A 25,518-nucleotide genomic window follows, 5' to 3' on the forward strand; every position below is an offset into this window, starting at 1 on the left:
ACAGCACCATTGTTTTCTGAAAAGGAGAACTGCAGATACAATGGAGAAAGCAAACAAAAGGAGAAAAATATTATTTGAGTGACAGAGACAGGTGTTGTAATAAATGTATTGTGCCTGTCAAAACAGACTCGTTTTCCTTGTAAATGAGTTTTGTATGCAGTTTCTCTGCTAATCACATTTATTTCAATTACAGCTAACGTCTTTAATTTTTTTGCTGTTGTAAGAACTTTCTCTTATCCTTTTTTTCTTTTAAAATAAGACTTACCAGAACTGGAAAGAATGTTTTTGTTTCTACAGACTAGACAGCCATAACCAGAGGAACTTCCATTATCAAATAATTGACCTCGTTATTTTCAGCCTACCTTAATTTTTAGGATTGCCTTGGGATATGTTAGCTGTATCTTGACATGAACAATAAAAACATTCTTTCCAAAATGTGCTGACTACAAAAAACCGTGTATACGTGTATATATATTGTATATGTATATATTTTGTCAATGGAAATTTTTACAAATATGATACAAAATTGTAAGATATATACTGTAAAATCTACATTGACAAAGTATTTTTGTGAGGCAAAATCAGAGACATAAAAGATGAACATGCTCGCCAAGATGCATTCTTTAAAATATTCCTCTGCTACCTCTTTCCATTTTAAGATATGTTAATGATAGGTTCCTGATATGTGTTTGAACCACAGGAAACCAGATTTATGCTTTATATGATTATCTGATTGACAACTTTTGAACATAGAAGGGTTTGTCCTTCCTTGCCTGGTTCTGAGACAAATTATATAGCACTCCACTCGCAAGTAGAAGGTCTATTGTTCCAATAAGAACAGCCAACAGAATGTATTTTGCTATCTAGGTAGAATGCCACAGTTTAGCAAAATAGAGAAAAACAGCAGAAGCTACTAACACGGTATAATTCTACTGATTTACAGAAGTGGTGGAGGGCATTCAAGCAAACAGAAGGAAGGAGAAGTGAACAAACATTCACAATCTTCCTATACACAGCAAAAGCAGGTCCTAAGACCACAAATGCTGGAGGATAGAAAATGCCTGGGTGTTCCCCACTGATCACTAGGTTTTAATATCACAGGTTCTTTGCTGACATCTACAGTTATCTTTGGACTTGCCTAATGCCCATGCAAATGGCTCTTATCAACAAAGAAAACGCATACAAAACTCAGTGTGTCTATCTGCAGACACACTGAGTTGCCTCAAAATAACACCTATAAGAATTAAAACAATTCCTTTCTTCCCTCTCATCCCCATATTACTGCTGCTTCTTTTCCCCCTCTAACATCCTCCATCCTAACAGGAGCTTTGCAAGACAGGGAAGAACATGCATTCAAACATCTCCAACAAGTAATCCCATTAATTTTCGTGCATCTTCACAAACACTTAAAAATCTGTTAAAGATCAAACCACATTCCTTGGCCAGGATAATTAGAAAGGAAAACAATTGTGAATAACAATTGTGATCAAGATTGACACTGTATTTTTTGTCCTCTCTTCATTTATACTTTCCTCTGTTTACTCTTCCGTATCTCTTGGATTCACTGCTGATACCATTCCATTCCCTTATATCTGGCAGCAGTCCACAAGAATTCACAAGTACTACACTTCTCTGTCTATAACAATATAAGGATTTTTTGATTTAATACCGCTTTCAGTGTCCTTTTACTGTGAAATGCTTGCATGTTTCCTTAACTTTTGTCTACTTACGTGGAAACAGGAAAAGATCAACAGAATAAACACAGCATCTAAGACTCACCTAGAATTCACACAGAATTCAAATTTTATTCTTTTTCTCCAACAGGTTATCATCTATACCAAAAGTGCAAGAAATAATGCATGAAGTTCATACTAATTCGCAAAGCAGAAAGTTGAGTGGTGTTCACGGCTGCACATTTGTTAAATTTGCATTAGTCCATGCAAAGCTTACTGCAAATAAATTCTTCCTTAGCAACAGAAAGTGTAATTAATGGAAATTACCACACAGGATTTCAGAAGGAACGTTATTTCTGAAGAGGCAGTCTAAACAAATAAATAAGATAAACAAGATTGCTTATGTCTTCTTCTCATTTCTTTTCTACCAAAGGTGGTAGAACACAGGAAATAATTTTTGTTTTAGCTTGCAGTGTTAAAACATGAAAATTGTTATAGAACCCTCTAAATTGTATTATTCTTCAGACTTTTAGAAAAGGTAGAATACGTTGTCTCTCCTGAACAGGAAACTATTCAGGAATGAAACAATTACAGCTACAGACACTTTGAAAAAACAACACAATCTTAGCACATTCTGCATAGAACTTACCTGTGCAAATGTACCCTTGCCATCAAAATAAGACATTTATAAGACATTTTTTAGAAGTTTTTCCACCATTTAGACAGCAACAGTGATACTGTTGTCTTCCTAACATAACTCTCTAAAGTCTCCACAGACCACCTGGGTTGCAGAGATCTATTGCTACTGATTGTAACAGGGACATTGAACAAAATGAAGTATTAATGGGAAGCAAACAGGACAGTATAAAACAGGCATGCTGCAAAGTGTTTGCAAAGTGTCATTTACAGCTCTACTACAGTACCCCAAAGGAAAAAAAAAAAAAAAGCGCTGGGATCTGTAGCTTAAAGTCCCCTCTTATCCCGAAGTGCTTTACCATTTTATCCAATTTCCCATGTAATTATCCATATGACAGACATGTTAATGCATGGATTGATACAAAACAATGCTCATTGTAAAGTTTACTTAACTCTTACTGGAAACATTCTTTAAGTCACAGGACAAGAGAAGAATTCTACTACTCATTGTGGTATGCAGCTATTTTTTTTGGTCAAACTTCAGACAACAGTCAATATGAAGAAACTGAGAAGTCTGTTGTAATTCAAAGGAATTATTAAACTGGACATGGAAAAAAGAAATTCTGAGACACAGATCTCCTGGAAGACTTCAAAACGGGAGACTTGCTATAAACTATTATTCTCAAATGAAATGGATCTCTTCAGCAGTACAACCCAACCTTAGAAGTGTGTGGAAAGACTAAGTTGCCACCAAGTGTCTTTTCAGTGAAGTCTACAATAAGTTAGATGGACAAAGGGATGTCCTTCTGGATGGGGCTGAGGGAGAAAGAATGTCAATTTAAGCGAGTAACAAAATAATGAGATCACCAAAAAGCATTTTAGCACGCTGAACTATCTCTACGTAGGGTCACATAAATGCCAGAATGGGGAGAATAAAAGGCACGTAAACCAAAAGCCCATGCCAGGGCTAAGAGTGGGTCTGCAGTAACCAGCAAACAGCTTGGTGCATTTCTTCAGCTGCATCATTCATCAACATTTTCAAGAGGTCTGCCTATGTTCGACTGTTGAGTATAAATGTTTTATTTGCATTTTATCTTCACCTGACCCGAGGTAAGCATGCTTCCAAGTGACTTGGCTAATAAGGCATCTGTTGGAAACGTATGGCAAGCCTGTAGAGATGGAGACATGCATGTCTTCCACTGGCAGTAAAAAGGAAAGCTGACATACAGCAGCATAGTAGAGCAGACTTGAATATGGTAAGAGTTCACCACAGCAACAGCATCTAGATCCAGCATACACATGTAACAATACTTCATGTGTTCAAGTCACAAAAGAATCAGAGAGCATCCTGCAGGCTTTTTGAGCACACCACTAGGTGTCACGCACACAGCTCTGCCTTGAAACATGCATGACTCCAAGAAGCCTCAGTATTCCTCCTCTGTAATTACCAAAGAAGTTAGCCACCCTGACCAGTACCATTCCAACTCATACATCTACTCAGACTGTTTGTAAAATTAGAATCTGAAAGCTCTGAGAGTAGTTACCAACACTTGCTAACAAACTTGAGGCTTTTGTATGAAGAAAGCCAGAACTGAACTGTTGACAATTTTGAAAATAGTTTTATGTCAGCAATCTGTTGGCTATCTGAAAATTCAAGAGCTTCTATTCCATTCTGAGATTTGTCAGCTAAATATTATTTAACATAAGCCATCATTCCAAACACATTTGTCTCTTTTATACTTCTACCACTCATAGAAGTTTGGTCCATACTTAAAAATCAGAGGCAAAATGGGTCATTTTAAACATCCTTTTTTTTTTTTTTAAAAAAAAAAAAGTAATTTCCCACCTAATCTGAAAACTTCCAACTCTGCAGAACTACATTATTTTTGAATGAAAGTTGTCTGCTTCCATCTTTCTTTTTTGGATAAAGTGAAACAAATATTTATTTTTTTTTTTGACAAATGGATCCATACTGGTATTGTATACAACTGCTGTTCATCTCCAAACAGATCACAGTGACTCAACAGTTTGCCGGTAGGGCTATGAATATCCCTTAATCTAACAAGAGAGAACATAGGTTATCATCTAAAGGTACACTCCGTGAACACAGTAATGAAAGTCCCAAGCTCAGAACAGCTTCAGTCCTGATCTAGATCTGCGCTTTTTCCATAGGTAATCAAAGCAAATCTTAACCTTTTCAAAAGAGATCACTTTCTTGCAAAAGCAGGAGGCAATTTAAAGTGTCTTCTATAGCTAACAGAAGCAGCTTTTCAAATTCCTCTCTGCTCAATCTCCAGAAAGTTCTACTGAGATGAAAATCTCAGTCTCAAAACCAGTTACCATTCAAAAAAGTTGCCAAACCACAGAGCTACTGATCAGGTATGCAATTCAGACTGAGATACAGGGAACTTTTCTAGACTTATTCTGATTTCAGCCTTGGCCTAGTTTATTTTCTTAATAGCATTGTATTTCATTTTGTACAGATGCACAGCTTAGTAAAAAGCTTATCTTCTATGACTGAAAGCAGGAAGTAATTTTATAGCTAATACACCTCTAGTACCTACAAGTGCAAAAGCTTCTGCCAACACAGAAACAGACCAAAAAGATGTTAGAAATAGCATGAGGAGATCTATCAATACCTGATATTAAACAAGAATGTTGAGATTCTCTAAATGGCTTCAAAGTACTCTGGATAGGAAAGAAAAATGGCAAAGATCTGCAATCAGGAGAAAAGACGCCCTGCTGACAATGAAGCATGTTACTGAAGCATGTTCAGAGTCTGCTAGAGAACCAGATATATATCGCCTAAAATGATGAGGAATTTTGCAAAGTCAGAATGAGAATTCAGACTAGAGAAAGCTAATCCCAACAAAAGTGTGGTGATAGCCTTAGAACCAATTACAGAATTTACACTTCCCTGGCTCAGAAACACACTCCAAACCCTTGCAGATGTAACGTTTATTATGCTTGACATAACTATGAGATCAAATAACAAACCCACGTTACAGGCTAAAACTAGCATTAGTTGCCAGTTGAAACACTTTTGCTTGCCAGCAGCCCCATGTCCAAGGGCACAAAGAAATATGCTGTATTTCTCCCAGAATAACAGCTCCCACCACTCCAAAACTCACCCAAGCAAATTGCTCCTTGATCTCTCCAATTAAAGAACCAAATATTCATGTGTTCAGATACAATCTGTCCCTGAGCCCTTTCCTCATTTTTTAAGCTATCAAATCAATTACCTGATACAAACAACTGGAACTGATCTGCCTCCGAGCAAGTGAAGTGTTAGACAACACTGACACCAAGTGACAGAATTCAGAAAAATATCAAATAAAACAATCCACACAGAAATGTTAGTGCACTTCATAAATATGGTCTGGAAGACACAAAGCCTATTTTTCCCCCAAGAAAGCAAAAATTAAGACATAATATGAGAGCTGACAATTTCACAGATATCACACAAGTTACAGAAAGTATGTCCAAGATTAAATACATGTTAACAATTTGACTTAACCTTGATATCACCAGCATGAGTGAAAGACTGTATACACTGTTTTGTGCAATCTAGCCTTGTAAATTCATTTCTAAAAAAATAATTGATGGTTTGCATGTACAGTTAGCCTTTGATTTCATTGACTTTTGTGGATTTAAGTTCATTTCCCAAGTCAAAAAAAAAAAAAAATCCAAACAGTACTTTTATGCCATTTAATAAAAACATTTTATGTTAATGCAAAGTTTAATAGTCAGCAGAGCCTCACCTACCTGCCATACCTACCTTGCTCTACAACAAAGAAATCTTCAGAAATCAAGTACCACGCACTCCAACACCTTATGCATTAAAGAGAATTGCCACACTTCCTACTGACTTTCACAATCACATTACGTTAAGTATTAAACCCTACTGACAGAACAATAACCCTACCAGATGCTTCTTCTCCCACCTACCATGCTTTTGCCCAGTGCTTTATGTCTCCCAACCCAGCTTCCATGTTCTTACCTGTTGACGTTTGAATGCCAAGTAATCAAGATTTTCCAGATCCTTCCGAAACTTCTGGTAGGTTTTCTGTAGATCAGACTTACTGGACACATTTCTTAGCATTTCAAAGGTTCTTTGAAACTGTGATAGTAAAGAAAAAAATATCACTCACACAGTTGTTGGTTTGTTTTTTGTTAGTGTTTTTTTTGTGTGTGTGTAAGGATTATATTCTAAATACTGTCATCTTCAAGTGTACCATCTTATAGACACAAGCACACTTCTACAACTTTGAAATCAATTCCATTATCCAAAGTATAGTGCACATATCCCGTTTAAGTAAATTAAATCCTCTAACTGACTTCACAGGTAAGACTGATATAAGACAAAACACTAGCAATCTGCCTGATCTCTAAAGATCAGTTCTTTATCAATCTACCGGATACTTCCCCTCTCACCCCCCAACTAACTAAAAGCATATGCAGCTTCATAAAGGCCATGAACTCCTCATCTGAACAAGCGTAACAGTGGATCCTGTTTTTCAGGGTACTATCAAGTTAACTTACTTACCATACTCTGCAAGGCTCAAGACTCACCTGAGGCAAAGTGCTCAGATACTACAGGAAAGCTGTGACAAGATCAGTCATACTTTGAAATCTCACTTTTAAATGTAACACTTCTTTCACACACACTATTACTAAAAACAGAACTGGTACTTATCAAAGAGATGAACAATACCAACCCAGCTGTAGGGAACTGCAACAGAAAGGATAAGATTTGTGCGAAAGAAGAACCGGAGATATCAGCACAGAGACAGTCTCAAGGAACACAGTAAGGGAAGTGCTTGCAGAATGGCCCATAAATTAGTAGGTCACCAGGATCCCACTGCATCTACCACCTAGAAGCAACTGCACTGCCATCCAGAACTAGAGACAAAGACTAGAAAGGACTTTCAGACAGGATGGGGATGCTGATATCTGCTAGGTCTAAAAAGGTATGGAAGGACAACCCAGATATGCACATGGGCACCAACCTAAGAACAACCCAGGAGATTTGAGAAGGACCTGACAACCGGTGCCTCTCAGCCTCTGATCTTCACAACAAATCCTGGTCCTAACATCTGGACACAAGCATCATGTGGTCTGACTGCTGGATGGACTTTCTGGACACAACACACATTCTGGCGCTTGGCAACAGAGATGGTCACAGCAAGCGTAAAACCTGTTTGTTTCTAGTTTTAATTTTAATCAAATCAAAAATCCATCCTTTAGGGTCTGATCAGGATGTTTGTTACATCATTGATATAAAGTTACAGAAGTATTTTGTACACAACTCCCTGAGCTTATAAAGTAGTAGTAAGATATACATACTCTTCCCTATTCAGGCATGTCTAACAAAAAAGAAGTAAAACCTCAATTTTATAAGTCTTCTTCTTCTAGGAGATATACTTCAGATTACTTTTTTAAAAAAGCTTTCCCACATACCACTTGTTTATAATATAGTTCTTGAGTCCTCGGTGAAAACAGTATTTAACAGCTGCTATACGAGGAGAAAAGCACTATGAAGACTTCACTTGAGTAACATACACACAGATAAGCAAATTTTAAAAGAAGGTAGAAAGAAAATATGAATTGGTGTATCGATTAAAAAACCCTAAACAGCAAACATCTTCAACCACATTCCTTCTGTTAAGGTAAAGAAAACATGAGCAGGTTGAAATATCTCAGTCCCTACCTGATCCTAGCCTTGATACACATAAGTGATTTGTCAAGCACTCCAGGGGTTAATACGTGATGCTTCAGAAAGACAAAGGTGTATTATACCTCTTCTACTGGTTACGAAACGATGCACAGGGAAGGAAGTTGCCCTCCCATGGCTCTGTTAGTATTCCAGGTCCAAGACCTAGAACAGCAAACTGAAGTCATTCACGCCTGCAGTTACAGAAATGGAATTCTATCTTTTTGACAAGGTCAGATATCTGATTTTGCTACAGCTTCCTTGCTGCTTCAGGAAATCACTGCTCTGGCTGTTGCTGTTTCACTGTCTGTAAATATTCTTCTTTTCCACACAAGCATGTAACAGCTGTAAAGCCACAAGTAGTTTAGAAATATTCTGTCATCTCAGCAATTAGCACCAGCAGTTAGTCTAGAAACACATCTTTACACTGATCATCAGGAAAAACTACATGTTTTCTACATCTGTCCAATATACTACCTTAGCTTACTACAGTTGCAAAGCCTGTATGTGTATTACCTACTGTAAGTTGGATTGTGGTACTACTGTCCAGGAAACGAGGCAGATGACCCAAAGAAATGAACTGTCCAGGAAACGAGGCAGATGACCCAAAGAAATGAACTGTCCAGGAAACGAGGCAGATGACCCAAAGAAATGAACTGTTTTCCAGTCATTTCTGGCAAACTAAGCACTGCAGTAACAACTACAGCACACTTCTGTGTACCTTGGCTAACACTACAGTCATTGAATTGGAAAAAGGAACCACAGGAGCAGAAAAAAAGAGAATCTCCACTCATCTTCAGTCCCTCTTTAAAAGCTGACAGCAGCTTTGGCAGCTAGTGCTGACCTGGATGTAGACTTCTCCACGGCATGACTTGTTCTGTGGGCATTTAAGGAAACCTCAGGTGTGGACACTGCTCAACAGCCACTAAGTAGGCCCACTTTGGGGATGAACAGCTGCAGGTTTCAGCTGGCAATCTGCAACTGACAGACACATCCTGGAATCCCCAGGCAAGTCACCACTTCTGGTTTTCCACATGCTGCGGGCCTGTATTTCAGTCTTACTGCTCTCAAAACTAAGAAGCAAGTTAAAGCAGTATTTATTTCCATTTGTCATTTACCTTACTACACCTCATTCAGCACCACTCAAGGTTAACTTGAGACTTTCCAGTTGTAGTTCAAATGTTTACTACTAAAAAAAATAAAAGAATGCTTTCTCATTCAAAATATACTGCACTGAATTCTTGAACAACAGAGCTGAGAAAACATAAATGCTAAGATAAACTCTACAACTCTTAATTCTTTTCTGTTCAACTTCATCATCTCTCACATTTTCCTCCTCAGATTTTCCCTTTGCTCCAGAGATGCTCTGAAATCCTTGAACTTGTAAAGCTTGCTTTCACCAATTCACACTCCAGCAGGGTGTCCTGTAAGGTGGAAGCAATTTAATTACATCATCTGCAAGCAAGACTGGAGTAAAGTTTAAACAATTAAATAAAAACTGCTCCTTGATGAGTCTAGTAAACTGCTCATAATGTATCTGTCCCAGTCCACCATATTCGCTCAGCTCAAACCCATGACATACTTTTCCAGAAACTACCTCAAAGCTCCTGAATCCTGTTATGGGGTTGAGCAATACTGCGTCACAAATGATTCCCAAACTCACTAGCTACTACAAAGCAGTCTTTTTTCTCATCAACACATTAGACAAGTAGTAGAGCAGTAGAATCATCATCCTCTTAAGGATGTACTTAATCCCATAGTTCCAATTCTTCCTTTGGCAGGAACTCTGCTAGCAAGCTCACTCGATTCCTCATGTCCTGAAGCAGCCTGAATATTAATAATGCGTTTGGCTATGTGGAAAGAGATACAAGAACCAGCAAGCAAGGATGAATAAATACAAACCAAGCATGTAATTTTAGGGATAATATACTTGAATAATAGAAAAAAGATGTGTGATGGCCAGCCTCAAGAAACTAACCAATTAGAGTAAGTCTGTCTTAACATGCGAGGAAAAGTTTAACTCAAAAGTAAATTCAAAAAACATGCCAACAACTTTAAGACAACATCCATATTCCCTTTTCACTGACATCAAAAGAAAACTAAAAAAAAACTGCCTTGGACATACAAAAGTTACCAGAATATCCTTTAAATCTTAACCATATCTGGATTTTCCTCTATCAGTCTGAACTACTATTTGTAGGTGAAGGTCAAGAAAACCCACAGCAAGACTTTTGTCTAGAGGTGAAAAGTAGTATTAGAATTTTCTTCCTCTTTCTCACTGATAACCTAATATAAATAACCCTAAGGGGAAGAGTCCACACAAGCTCTTTTTTTGTTGTTACTTTTTCAAAGTACTTTGACCATAGTTTCTGGAAGCTGAGAAGCAGCGTTCCTTTACTACTATTTTGCTCTCTGTGGCATTACTGGTTAATTGTCTTAATATCAGCACAAACATATTATACATTACTTTAAATCTTTTCAAAATACAGGAAGTGATCCTACAAGAACGATCTATGGATTAAGTTGATGAATATTATGACATTGCTTTCAAAATAAAAAAGTCAACAATTGTAAAATTAGTGCCAAGTACCCTGGAACTAAATAAAAAATACCACAAAGCGGATACCACACCAGCCACTATGACCCCAGTAGTACTCTCAGGTGCTGAATGAAGGTTGAATAGTTACCTGACCAGAAACGAACACACAATGGAAGCCCTAAATTAAGCGAGGCAACTTCTACAGTCCCATTTTAGGGATCCTGAAGCACAAAAATCCCATCTACAACTCAGAGAGCGATGAGAATCCAGAATGAGGACGGACTGGAATTGTTATTATTATGGCCTCCTAAGTACGATGACCCTGATAAGCATGTTGAGAACTCCACAGTCTCCTCACAGAAGATGATCGTGGTTCCAACTAATTAACAAGGGCTACTATAAACATCAGGATTAAATTTCCTTCAGTCTGACAGGTTATTTAATGTAATGTCAAAAAGAGATGTGAGCTCTGACTAAAGGTTTTCCTGCTGTCAAGCTATATACAAGGGCTACCTGAGAACCCAGTGGTGATTTTATTAGCACCTGTTGCAGGCTTTTTATCTGCAGCAGAAGTTTTTCCTTCACTATCCACCCTCCTATTTTCACAAGCCCTGGAATCTCTGATCTGCATTATGTGATGAAAATCAGGCAATGGGTTCAAAGAAAAGAGGCTGAAGCATACACAAAGTATCTGCATAATGCTTCAGCAGGAAATTATACTAAAATTTTGATATTTAAAGTCTTTATTCAAATTAATTTCTTCAATTCAATAAACTTTACACTCTTTGAATGTTGTAGCTTAGCTCTGCACTTTTCTGTAAAAGGTTAATTTAATTGTTTACTATTGCTACCTCGTTTAGCTGTTGCAAGCAAACAGATTTATAACAAGAGTATTTATGGAGTGAGTAATGATATTAAAAGCACTTGATACCTGATTTTTAAGATCTAGTATAATTAATACATCTTGATAGTGTTTCTTTGCAACAGCACTTAGCATCCTTGTATCCTTTCTGGTATCCCAAGGAAAGTTTGAGCACTAGACAAGTTTGAGCTTGTTTGGCTCAGTCTGAGGTTTTGGTTCAAGTCACTAAGTTGGATCTGAAGCATCCTGGTTTAGGACTTGACATAAGCCAGATCCTTGAAAAGCAAACAGATACCTTAGGTGGACAAAATTCACTCAAAGTTTAACAGGATTCCCTTGATACAGCTGGGAATCTCAATCTGCACCATGAAAATTAACAGCCTGTCAACTAAACAAGAAGCCAGGTCACAAAAACATGATATCATAAATATGCAATGCAAAGTACTTCATTTGCTTACAACTGGACTTGTGGGAGGAAACATTAAGTATGAAGTACAAAGTCTTATTTCTGGTAATAACCACATAATGCCCACAAACAAAGAGGTGTGGGAGGCAGCAGGTAATGCTTCAATTTGCCAGTGATGCTATTTGACAAACCACATACCTGCAGTGTCACCTGCATGGGCACCCAGCTAAGACAGGAAGCTGACATGGCCTGCTGCGCTTCCTTGACTCCACAGAATCATCTACGTTGGAAAAGACCTCCAAGATCACCAAGTCCAACCTCTGACCTAACACTAACAGTCCCCACTAAACCATATCCCTAAGCTCCACATCTAAACGTCTTTTCAAGACCTCCAGGGATGGTGACTCCACCACTTCCCTGGACAGCCCATCCCAATGCCTCACAACCCTTTTGGTAAAGAAGTTCTTCCTAAGATCCAACCTAAACCTCCCCTGGCACAACTTTAGCCCGTTCCCCCTTGTCCTGACACCAGGCACGTGGGAGAACAGACCAACCCCCACCTCGCTACAGCCTCCTTTATGGTACCTGTAGAGAGCAATAAGGTTGCCCCCGAGCCTCCTCTTCTCCAGGCTGAACAATCCTAGCTCCCTCAGCCACTCCTCATAGGACTTGTTCTCCAGACCCCTCACCAGCTTCGTCGCCCTTCTCTGGACTTGCTCGAGCACCTCCATGTCCTTCTTGTAGCGTGGGGCCCAAAACTGAACACAGTACTCGAGGTGCGGCCTCACCAGAGCCGAGTACAGGGGGACAATCACTTCCCATTGTTCTCAATATGGGCCTCGCTCACCTTTAGGGCCAGTGCTGCAAAAGCCAGTTCATTATTTGATATAAAAAGGAGGAATGACTCACAGAAGTTAAACAAAGTTCGCCATTCAAAATTTCAATCTTCTGTATTGCAGGGCAGCAAAATAGCACTGAACTGTTTTGTTCATCTGTTAAATCTCTTTTAATATTGATGAATTAAGGAAGAAAAGCAAATTTAGTTTCCATTCTGACACAAGGAAGCAGTTCATTAAAAAAGCCTTCCTGTTTCAATATATACTGCTACTTTAGAAGACTAAATAACACTAAATAGACTATTTTATATCACCAGGAGATATGGCTGGAAAAATGGTCAAAAACCTCTCTAAAATTCCAATTACTAAATGCAGACATTTATGAAAGATAGTTCTCAATATTTTGCTGTAATGGAATGGGCAAGGTGCCTATTTGTAGATGTTTATGGAGAGTGTCACACCGCCTCCTTCATTCAGGAAATGTCATAATTTTGCTCTCATTTTAGGAGGGTCTGAAGACATGCATTTTGATGATAAAGCAGATACTGTTTGCTTTGCATGCGCTTCCTTTTATCTGCCTCCAGGGAAGTTATAAAATAAATTTCTCTGGATCAGAATGATCTGTGCATGCTTGAGATACAAATAATTGTTGATCAGACAAGCTATTCTGCATTAAATTGACTTCATTACTTTACTACCAATAAATAATTTGCCAAGAGAAACTGAACTTCCAAGTTCTTTTTCACTAATCCAGAATTTGCCCTCCAAGATTAACACTCACAGAAGGAAATTTCACAGTGTCACTCCTGTATTACTCTCTTATAAAGCACTGCACTTCAATGTAAGTGTTGCCGTAGCAGCAGAACAATTATAACTACTCAGAAGAAAATTCAGAAATGCTCTTTTTTCATGATCAGCTCAAAGACAGGCTACCACAATGGAGTCCTAGGTCCCTGACTAGAGCATGCAGACGGCTACATAGACCAAATAAATAAGTAAAAGCAGCCAGCTACTAATATCCCACCTTGCAACCTTCTCAAAATACTTTTCAAACCTCATCATCACCAGACATAACACTGATTTCTCACACTTGGTTGTACTTGTGGGAACTGCATGCACTCCACATTGACCCATTGTACAAATAACATCTGCATCATAGTTATCCCTAAGCTCTATTCTTAAGCTTTCTTCATGGGGAAATAACCGCACAGCTTTACAGTGATTTTGATGAAAAAACAATAAATAGCATCTTCCATAACATTTATGTTAAAACAATCCAGAGAAGTTCTACCTTACTTAGAGCAAGCCCTATCCATTCAAAGTAAGCCCTGTTTTTTTCAATTCCCCTCCCCTTATACCTGGGTTGCACCAACAGTCTGTATAAAGCTTATGCAAGCTCATGCAAGTTATGGAAGTCAAGCCAAACACCTTAACCAGAAGAATGGGTTGCCTCTCTTCTTTTATGCCACCATAATGTTTCTCACAACATCTTTAATGCTGATGGATACCCTGCAGGGAAGGGAGGAACAGGCAGTACCATACCGCCAGTGCCCAAGTTCCCAAGTTGCTTCTCGTCTGTAGCCCTTCTTTTCCTGGTAATAGTTTTAAATAACTATAAGCAAACATTTTACAAAGATTGCACTGTCTGAGGTGTTTGTGAGAAGTATGAAGACTTAAACAGTTCATCTACAAGCACGACAAGACAAGGAAAGAGGTAAACAAAACATGCTGGCTCAGCCTGAAGTGAAATAGATAAGAGAAAGACAGACTGCCAATGCACTTTGAATGAAACAGTCAGAACTTGTTACTGTCTTGCTGTTCTCCCTTGATCAATAAATTCAAGCAGTTCCATTAGTCTCTTAATTCACTTAATTAGATATTGAGCATCACTAACCATAATGAATGGGGCTGGTAATGCAGCTCTGAATTCAAGAGTGAGATCTGTGAAATTGCCCTTTGTCTGACTACACTTTGCACAACTCAGTTTTGATTAGACTTCCAACTCCAACCTAAGTAAGGGAAATCCCATGTGGACAACTATTTAAACAGGCAAAACTTGTTTAAAGAAACCGACTATTCTCATCACTGTGATGCACTTCATTTTCTTAGTCCACTTTAATTAAAATAAGCATTTGTACTGCACCATCATACTCTTGTTAGGCTAAAAATTCCACAAATGGCTATAAACGTGCTATGCTCAAATACTGAAGCTTTGTGCTGACTCTGACATGCTTTATTTTATATCCTCTTTGCTGGGTGGAGATTTCAGAGAATTAAACCAAAATTATTACTACTTTATTAATGAAATTTCATAAAAGATTCTCATGTACACAATGGTATGGTATGGGACATTTTTTCATTTGGAGTGAAATTCTTGACAGGGTTATCAAATTCTTCCAACTAAGCTGACTAAGTTTATACTTTAAAGGCAGCATTTCGATATTTTTGTGACTAAAATTAGGTTTTTCATCATTACATTCTGCTTAACAGTAAGATTTTATTACATAAAATTAAAAAATGGTCCCAAGTCTGAGCAATGTGTTTGTGAGACATGGACGCACTGGAAAGAGTCCAACATAGGGCCACAAAGATGACTACGGGACTTCAACAAGGAAAGACTGTGAGAGATGCGACTTCAGCCAAGAAATGAAAAGGCTCCGGGGGGATCTCTTCAACGTCTGTAATACCTGAAGGAAGGGTGCAACGAGGACAGTCAGGTTCTTTTCAGTGGTGCCCAGTGCCAGGACAAGAGGCAATGGGCACACAAGAGGTTCCTTCTAAACACCAGAAGCACTTCTGTGCTGGGGAGGTGACTGAGCACTGGCACAGGCTGCCCAGAGTGGTTGTGGAGGTTCCCTTGTTGGAGACAGTCAAAAGCCACCTCGACATGGCCCTGATGAACCTGCTGTGGGTGGCCCTGCTTGAGCATGGGTTGGCCCAGACGGACCCAGAGATCCCTGCCAGCCCCAACCATTCTGTGAGTCTGCACAGATAGCACAATAGTTTTAAAAGCTACCAACTGGAAGTAGCTGAGGTTCATCTTTTTTCTTAGGCACACTTAGAATGGCAGATGTGACAGGTAACACTAGAAGAGCCTTTATCTAACAGCTAGTCACATTGTCATTGTTTCCTTGCTATTCTTGTTCTAAGATTACAGAGGAAATTGAAGTTTGAAAACCCAGACTGTACTCTGTCAGTAAAAGTAAGCAAGTTTTTAAATGTTTTGAATGACAGTGCTGCAATTAACCAGATTTACTGAATGAGCAAGACTAAAAACTTTCAGCACTTTGATAAATGGGCTTAAAAAATAACATACATAAATAATGCCCTATTAAATATTTCACATTGAATGAGATTTAATTAATATTCTACAGAGATCTTTCGTAATGCTGGATTACCTTCTTTCATTTTATATATACAAACAAAAAAAATCCCTGGTTAGAGTTTTCATTTCATTATTATAATTCAATTATTTTTTATTTTCCCCATTTTTTAAGTTAATTTTGGCTCAGTCCTTTAAACATCTTGATTTTATGACAATTACAGAGCTCAGAGACATGGAAATAAAAAAGCAATTAAAATTCTCATCTCTTCTCAAAGGATTAATAACAGCTGTAACATTCTTGTCTTTGTGAAGAGAAGGATAAAATGGTCTGAGCATTAAGCATTAAAACCTTATAAGAAATTCAAAGGGAAACTGCTAATGACTTTTTTTTTTTTTAAGAAAGCTGATATTCAAGTCATATGAACCTGTAGACACTGAGAACATCAGACTTGATACAGCAAATACGAAGTATTTTCTGTGCTACGGCCACTGAATATAATGCCTTTTTACTGGAGCAAGCCTACACTGAAGAAAAAAAGGAATTCCTAAGGGAGTTCTGACTGACAATTATCGAAGTTAAGAACTCCAAAAAGAGCAAAATTAAGAATCATTAAGTACTTCAGTTTTATTTAAATCTGGCTCAGTTGGTTGGCATTTAAAAGCTCTTACCATTTGAAGGTGGTTCGGTAGCATACATTGAAGTTACCTCTAAGTCTTCCAAATCTTCTAAATCTAATCTAAACCTACTTGTAAATCTTCTAAATCCGTTTCCTAATTAGATGTCAACATAAAAAGAAACCATTACAACTAATACCACTGTTGGTATGTTCAACAGCCAGAGCAGAGACCAAATAAGCACAGAAATGTACCATCTTCCCAGGACTAGGGTGAGTCCTTTTACACAGGCATTTTGGAGTGTTATGCCACACTAATTTATTATGATAAGACTTAGGTGAGGAATTTAGTTCTTACTCCTATTAAAAGAACTAAATTAAAGTATAGAAGAGAAAGATAACTTAATTGTAATCCTTACAGTGTTGGAGTTTCTCTGAATGATTCTTTGCATTCTTTTGATTTCCAATTATAGTTGGTTCTCATTTTCAAACGAAAATCAAGAAGTGAATTATAGGGTTGTTTAGAAATACTGAAACTCCAGGAAAGAAGACAGCTCAATTTTAGTTCTCTTATATAAAACATACTCAAAGCATTTTAGAAGGGTGCATCTAGCATAATGAAAACACATACATAAAAATGGAATGGCAACCAATGAAAAATATCATTTAATTTTTTTTTTCCACAAGCAGTACCAAAGACACGGCACCGTCTTATAGCTGGAGAATTTCACATGTATATAACAATATAAACTTTTCTGCAAGACAGTACTCATTTAGCCTGTGCTGCACCTCTAGCAATTGTCCAAGCTGGATGTTTCAAATGAAGCACTGAAATCCACGAAACATTGCTTTATTATGAAATACTGTAGAATGAAGCAACACTTCTTCCTATCTTGATTGGGAGATAAATTTTGATCCCCCATCCTCAAACAACTACAATTAAGTCACTGCATCCTCGTGTGGCAATGAGGTACTGTTCAAAGCAGTGGTACTGAGTAACAGCCTCCATTCTGAAGCATTATGAAAACAATCGAACTTTGATTTTTTTAAGCAGTCTATCACTCATTACTGAAGATGCTAGGAAAAAAAAAAAAAAAAAAAAAGGAGCAGGAGTAGAATAAGTAGAATATTTCCTTGCTCTTCCCAGACAATACACACACCAGACAGAGTGCAGTAAGCAGCCAGAGAAGAAACTGAGTAGCATTTTGGGAGTCAGAGGCACAATCTGGTAATGTTGAAGTCACAAGGAACACTATGGTTGACATTAAAGGAACTCACATTTAAGTAGACAGGAAAGTATTCTGATGTTGAATTGTGAACAGAGTTGTGGTTAATTTGCCTAATTAAGTAATGGTAACAAACATGGGTTAGTTTTATAAGGGAAAAGAAGAATGGGACTAACATTTGTGTACAGAGTGCCAGGAAAATAAAAGATGACCCAGTTAGTTAAGTCAACTTCTACTCACCACAGTCAGATGTTCCAGTAAGTATGCCACATCAACCATATCTGCCAGGATAAGAAGCCGTGTGACAGCTGTAAGAAGAGATCGTGCTGCTTGGACAACAGCCTGCCTCTTAGGAAGATAGCAGGGATCACTGGTAAATGCCTCTGCTGATACCTTCAAGGCTTGACCTGCAAAATGAAGACAAATTTACTTAGATTATATTGAAAAACTCTGGAAAAAATAGTTAAAACTCAGTAAGTTATCTGGCAACTCACAACTATTAACAAAAAATCTGGTATATTTTTCTTGCCTTCATGCCTTGGAGTGAAGGTCAATTACTGTAGATCAGCAGAATATGCTTCATTCTGAATGATGTTGCCTTTCTGTTCTTCTGAATCATTTAATTCTGAAATAACTCCTTTGGAAATCACCATGAATCTTAACTGTACACAACAAGGCCAGGGGCTCTGGGTTAAACTGCTCTAGTCCCTGCTTTTTATACCATTACATACTTTGCTCTCCTTACTGTTAAATAATTCTGGGTCACAGAAGAGAGTCATATACTACCTTTCTCATTATAAATAAAAGTTAATAGAATGAAAATCTTATATACCCAAACATCTGACACCAACATAAAATATATTAAATCTAAGCAATGAGGCTAGCAACTATGACAAGTAGATAATAACGTACAGCTCTACAACATGAAGTTTCCCAAACCAGATTTAAATGCACATCGTGTTCCTGTCAGTATTCAGTCTTCGAAGAAAATAAAACCCCACACAAACCATTCAAAGGTCTTGGGATAGCACATAAACATCCAAATTCTCCCCCTCCTGTCTTCTTCATTAAATCGATCATTTAATTCAATTCCATGTATGTCCAAAATTAAATAATTGCTAGTAAGTAGCAAGAAAAATATTGATCTTAAATTAACTCTATGCACACCACAAACCTTATCTTCTATTGTCCCAATAGCCACGCCTTTCATTAAGCTTTGAAAAATCGAGACCAGACCACCTTCTCATCGACATCCAGCTCTTACTGAATACTCCAGTGACTGCACAGCATGCCAAATGAAGCGAGAAGCCACAACGCAGCACAAACAGGTGAATATTTAATACGTACCCTCCTACTCAGACATATTTGTGTCAACTGCCTTAGGCAGCTCCCAACTTAGTTGGTTTGTTTCTACAGATCCAGCTCCTCGCCACGACACTTCAAATGCATTGAGAAGAAAACCCAAACACATTTTGGATGTTGTCATGAGTGTGCCAACGGTCTCAAATTTGGGAAATGTGGTTCTCAGCACTGCAACAGGTTTATTTGTTTTCCTGCTTCTCTTTTTTTTCCCCCATTTGTAAGTATCTCAATGTTCTTTGTGTGCTGAAGAAGTCCCTAAGCTACTACTTTGTTTCAGGAAGAAAAGGGTAAGAGTTGGAACTGAAACATCTAAAACATCCTTTATGTTTAAAATAGTAGTCCTGTTTGCAAGACACGCAAATTTACCTGCTTTTTTTTTTTACTATTAATTTGTAAGAAAAGGTATCCTAGAGAGCACTACCACACAACACTTTAGCCCCACAGGACTCGTAAAGCACATGGCTTCAGGCCATGCTTACAACTCATTTCACATCCATTTCAACTATTTTCTTCTTTTTGCACTACACAGGCATGAGTCAATAGTTAGACTACATGGACATTTGCAATACAGAATTACTCCAGCCAAGGTTGAAATTGAGTGGTGTCAGTCACATGGAACTTTATTCTTTGTTCAGGTTGGATCTAATTCACCACTGACAAATGAGTGAGCAAAATCAGAAGGATCTGTAACACAAACCCCTAGAACAAGCTGGACATAAGCTGGGACAACCAGATGAACAAGTATAAGATGCTGAAGGGACCACGATCCCAAAATACAGTTCTGATGCAGTCTAGGAAGAGAGGAACTATGAATATACAAGCAGCAGGAAATGACAGCTCCAACACCAAGACGTTAGAAATTTCTTAAAATGCTGTAGACAGCATGACAGTTCGATGCAATTTAATCCATTTTATTGTAAATCCCATCAAGCAGATTTCTTCCCTAATTATATTTGTCACAAACAATGAAACACAAGTGACAGAGTGCTAATTTAGTAGCATAAATAGGGAAGCAAAAAGATGAAGTATTCATAGGATTTCAGCTATTTCAGACATTCAAGGGAAAAGAAATTGAGAAGACTGAAGTCAGGATACATCTTAACTACGTAATTAATGGAAATCAGATACCTCCAAGGCACAGCATAACACACACAGATAGATGATTCCTAAAGTAAACAGTGTTACTACCACAAGCTGATCAGCTACTGACTGCTGCTGTCAAATGTTATTTGTGCATGTGCATACCAAAAATGAAAAAAATAAGTCTATGCTCAGGCACAGGGAAAGGTGAAAATACTGCTCAGCCGCAAGTTTCGTTTGTTTTGTTTTTTAAGTACACCCATGCACTTTCTCTAGCACCAAAAAAAAAAAAAAAAAAAAAAAACATTACTTGAAAATACCTTTACAAATAAGTGAGCCTGCCAGCAAACTGCTGACTAAGGTACACCTAAGGTACACACATCTGCTGGGCTGCTAGTCAAGGGCAGGCTGTCTGTACAGAGACTTGCAGTAATGCCACTTCCTGCAGTTGGTGAGCACCCCTCGGAGATAGTGCTCCAGATGATGCTCAGGCAACAGCTAAATGCTCTTCCTTGTTTTAGACAAAACCATCAAAATAATGCTTCATTGTTTTACTTCTTTGAATTTATTTTCTTTCTTCTATTTAACCCTAAACATCACATCCTTCTATTTTTACATCTAGCTTTCTCCTTTGGTTTGCAGCACTGTGAAATCCAGATGGAATGCAGTGAATCCGACATCATTCTTGTGTCCTCCCACAAGGAGATATTGCTGCCAAGAAAGTCCTGTCACCCACTCCCATGAAGCACGCCCTTAAGGCTGGTGGATTTACAGTCCCCAATAAACACAGCTGTCAAACGGAGCCCATGAACTAAAGGAAGAAGGGAAGCAGGTACTGGAGCCAGTAAAAGGAGAGGATTTCAAATCTGATATTCCGTGGGATAGGAAAACACATTAAGCATCAAAACACGTTCTTCCATGCTCAGTTTTCCAACAGGTAGATTCGCAGCAAGTGTGGTTTTCTGTGTTTTTAAAATACTATTGAATGATGTTTTTGTTTATGTAACAGTAATTACCATGTGTTTGGGGACCATAAAAATACGAACTTCTTCCAGCTACATCTAAAACAGGGATCAGTCTTCTGGCTATTAAACTCAGATGAATAAATACCTGTATGACTGCTGCTGTCTGCATATCTTGTAGCAGCAGGTCTTTCAGTAGTGATTCCTCTCTAAGTACTTCAAAAGCCATTTGTCATTAGGAGTTCCAGTCTCAAACGAGAAAAATCAGTGGCTTATACTAACAACTGAAAACTTACAAACCTTGATTTACACTAGCATTCTGCTTATGCCTGCAGAAACCAGAGAAGGCTAGGAATCAGCATCACATCAGAACATGAAACTCACACCTTCTAAAAAGAAAAGATGAAAAAATATTCCTGGGCCATATGATCACCTGTTCTGCTCCCCCAGATATCATCTTTATCTGCTACAGTCAGGCAGCTGAAACTAGCACCAACAGTGTCAAAGCCAAGCAGATGGATACCTCCTGCATATTCTAAGTATTCAATACCATGATAAATCACCTTGTCGCAATGTCTTACAGTAGACATTACAGGACATTTTTCTCCTGCCAGAGGCTCTTACCCCACTGTATTCTGTTGTATTGCAACTATTTTACTGCTGTATATTAGGAAGTTCTACTTCCACATTTCATACTGCTCTTCCTAATGTGTAATCAAAGCTACCACACGCACCCCCCACATGCCTTACACCAACCTCTTCATTTCCCTTTTCATACTCGGGGACATCCGAGCCCAGTGACGGAGCTGGCAGAAGCTTTTCTGCTAGGGTACACTGAACAAGCGTACACCACAGATGATTTTGAAGCCACTTTTCTAAATTCTGCCTCCAAGAATCAAAGTCCCCAAGATGCAAGGCATACATGTACCTCTTAATGTAGGATGAAAAAGCAAAACCCATTAACTTTTTTTTTTTTTTTGGGGGGGGGGGGGGGGCGGGAGGGGTAAGAATACAGTATAACAGAAGTCAGCATTATCCCCTTTCTTTGGTAAATACCCTTACAGTGCCCTCCCCATTTTTTCTTTTTTTTTTTTTTTTTTTTTTCCTTAATCTGTGAATGGTAGTTTATTCTCTGCCAATGTGATGCTTCCCTTTTTGCTGTCAAAGGAAACTAAATATGGACATTTGAAAGGTGTGTCCTATCCCCACTACACACCATTTCCTCCTGGAAGGTAACTGAAAGCTCAAAATACAAGTCTAACAAGTAACATGCTTTCAATTCACTATGTGTGATGTAAGGCTTATCTAGGAACACACTTGAGACACGATAACAGCTAAACCCATGTAACACTGACACTGCAATAGATGGAAACAACAGAGGCAACAACTGTTGTGTCTCTGACCATATATAGTCAGTAAGCAATGGCAATAAATACCAAACATTTCAGTTACGCCTGTACAACTGCTTGAAAAATATAATAGAATCGCACCTTAATGTAAATGCAAGTATGACACTGGACTTTAACATAAATTCCTAAGACAGTGTTTCTCCGTATAAATTGCATCACTGTTTTGTCTTAAAATTGATTAAACATAAGAATTGGGACACTGATTAAAGCCTGATGTTTAATGTCAGAAGTGTTCATGTCTGAACTTACAGGTGTCAATTATTTTACAATTAATTTACAACATAGTATGAGTCAGAAGGCAATTGTCTGAAATGCAGTAAACATGAAATCCAATGGCAAGTTTTTTTTTCTGAATATTTATAGTTGGTATTAATACATTATTTTAGAATAAAAATATGGACATGAGTGCTCTGTAACAAAGCTGCACCAAACCAGATCACCAGGAAATCCTGGCAGTTACCAGACTACTGGACTCCTGTGTGATGCAGACTATCAACAGCCTACACAGGCCTGCCTTGTGACTTGTTTAATGAATCACCGAATCACCTAGGTTGGAAGAGACCTCCAAGATCACCAAGTCCAACCTCTGACCTAACACTAACAAGTCCCCCACTAAACCATATCCCTGAGCTCTACATCTAAACGTCTTTTCAAGACCTTCAGGGGTGGTGACTCCACCACTTCCCTGGGCAGCCCATCCCAATGCCTGACAACCCTTTCGGTAAAGAAGTTCTTCCTAATATCCAAACTAAACCTCCCCTGGTGCAACTTTAGCCCATTCCCCCTAAAAGAAGCACTCACACAACCCCTGAGAATCGTCAAGAGCTGTTTATTGCTGGGATATCTTGCAGGCAAGCCTGCGGGATGTCCATGGTGTTTGGTGGCTCCAAGCTAATGCTTGCGTTGGAGCCTAAGCAACGAGTAGAGGGCTTGCTGGGCACTCCTGCGATGCTGTTGGTGCTCTTGGATGGCAGAGCACAAAGACATGCGGCAGTAGTCCCAGGCCTGTCCTGGCAGAGGTGGATCCACTTCCATCCGTTCCTCCACATCTGGTCCAGCTCCATGGGCTCCACGGTGTTGGGCAGAAGGCTAAGCCAGTCCTTGCCCGGGACTGCCCAAACGGGATGCCTTCCGTCTGGGATGTTTTCTGGCCAGGGTGCTGAACCCTGGGGTTTTCCAGTCCCATGCCTTGGTCCCATGCCACTGTCGGCTTCATTTTCATGCACGGGTCCAACGCTGCCATCTGGTTTATGGCCATTACTGGGTCCTGCACTGTGCTCCGGAGTGTGGGCATGCCTCTGCTCCCCACTGCTGTCTGCCTGATGCTCCCACCTCTGCATTAAGGTGATCACCTTCAAGACTATCACTCCTCTGTAAAACTTTCCAGAGGTTAACAGAAACAAACTAGACTTATTCAGGGAAGATGCCCGCCATCCATCATAGCAAAACTTGCTTTCAGATGTCACTAACAAAAGTCAACTGAATTTGAGACCAAAATCTCATATACTGACACTGTTAGTCAAGACTATAGTCAGTGAAGCCATAACCACACCCAAGTTTCTAAAGACATTAGATGAGCCACTAGTACATCAGATGTATTAAATACATCTTCCATTTCTTTTCTCTGCTCTTCAGTTTCATCCTGTTAATTTGCCCCTTTACTCCCCAAAATATTATTATGAACAGGATTTTTATCAGCAGCTTGAAAAAAAGTTTATCACACCTCTAAAAGCAACTCTATTAAGGAGCTCCAAAAGTAGTAAAGCAGCATTTTTGCACTGGCCATAGATGTTCCAAAGTTGTAAGGGTATAATTCTAATGTCGCAGTCTCCCATTTAACAAGCTCAGTGAGTAAGATAAAAATGTCAGAAGATGAAAGATTTTATTATTCTTTCCAGTTGTTTGTCTACACAGCTCTAGGTCTGATAGTTTGGTTCACATCTGAGTGAAATTACATAGATTGTTTCAAAATTATAGTATGTAGTAAAAATAAGCTGCAGCCAACATGCAAAAAATTGTATCTGATTTTAAAGTATATGAGTATCTGCCAGTCATCACGGAAAAATATACCCAGAGAAAAATAATGGCATGAATGGCAGGTGACTGCATGCACAGTTTATCAGAATTTGTGACCCAGATCCTTTCAAAGAGCTTGAAGTAACAGGAGACATTTAACAGCAGCAGAATGCTACTTCAGCATCAGGCAAAGTTACATGTGATGTTACATACCACAAGTTTAAAGTAACGCGCAGCTACAAAGCACTAAAAATACCTGCAAAAATCAACAAACTGCTATTTATTGTATGATTGTTCACCATCTTAAAATTAACTTAAACAGTTCAGCAAATCTTTGGAGGAAGATGGGGCTGCAAGCAATGCAATTTGTCATTGCATAATGATAGGTAATAACATTGATTTAACTTTCTTTTAAAATGTATGAGGTGTATATAATCTACTTTATGTATTATTTATTTTTGTAGTCATCTCTGGTCTTGGCTGAGAATCAATAAATAAATTGAAAATGTGAAATATTTTTACATTATCTATGTATAAAAATCAATATGAAACTATATATTTTATTCTTGTCTTGTGTTATCGACCTGGAATCGATGGGCTAACATTTTAAGACTATTCCAAAATAAATGATTTTTCAAAAAGCTCAGCTGATCAGTGTGACAGATAACAATGATAACAGCTAGTTATAATGCTTTTTATCTCAAAGTACCTTACCTTAGGGTATCTCAGACACTATACATATATATATCAGACTCTGAAATGCAACCATCTCTGAATTCAGAAGAAGCCAATAGCTAGCAGTGACCAGCCTGAACCACAGCAGAGACTTAGAAATTTTTCCAACTCCACATGGAGGAGG

At 38.4% G+C, this 25,518-nt stretch overlaps 1 protein-coding gene across 1 annotated transcript in view; it reads right to left on the reverse strand.

The window, feature by feature from the left end:
• CTNNA3 (catenin alpha 3) overlaps positions 1-25,518 on the reverse strand; it is a 456,005-nt gene that overhangs the window by 416,490 nt on the left and 13,997 nt on the right. The window contains exons 4-5 of the mRNA XM_084289960.1: positions 18,071-18,237; positions 6,310-6,429 (exon numbers count right to left, since the gene is read on the reverse strand). Of these exons, the coding sequence (XP_084146086.1) occupies positions 6,310-6,429; positions 18,071-18,237 (287 nt within the window). The remainder of the gene's footprint in view (positions 1-6,309; positions 6,430-18,070; positions 18,238-25,518) is intronic.

The sequence above is a fragment of the Netta rufina genome, assembly GCF_964035555.1.
Source record: "Netta rufina genome assembly, chromosome: 7".
NCBI classification, from domain to species: domain Eukaryota; kingdom Metazoa; phylum Chordata; class Aves; order Anseriformes; family Anatidae; genus Netta; species Netta rufina.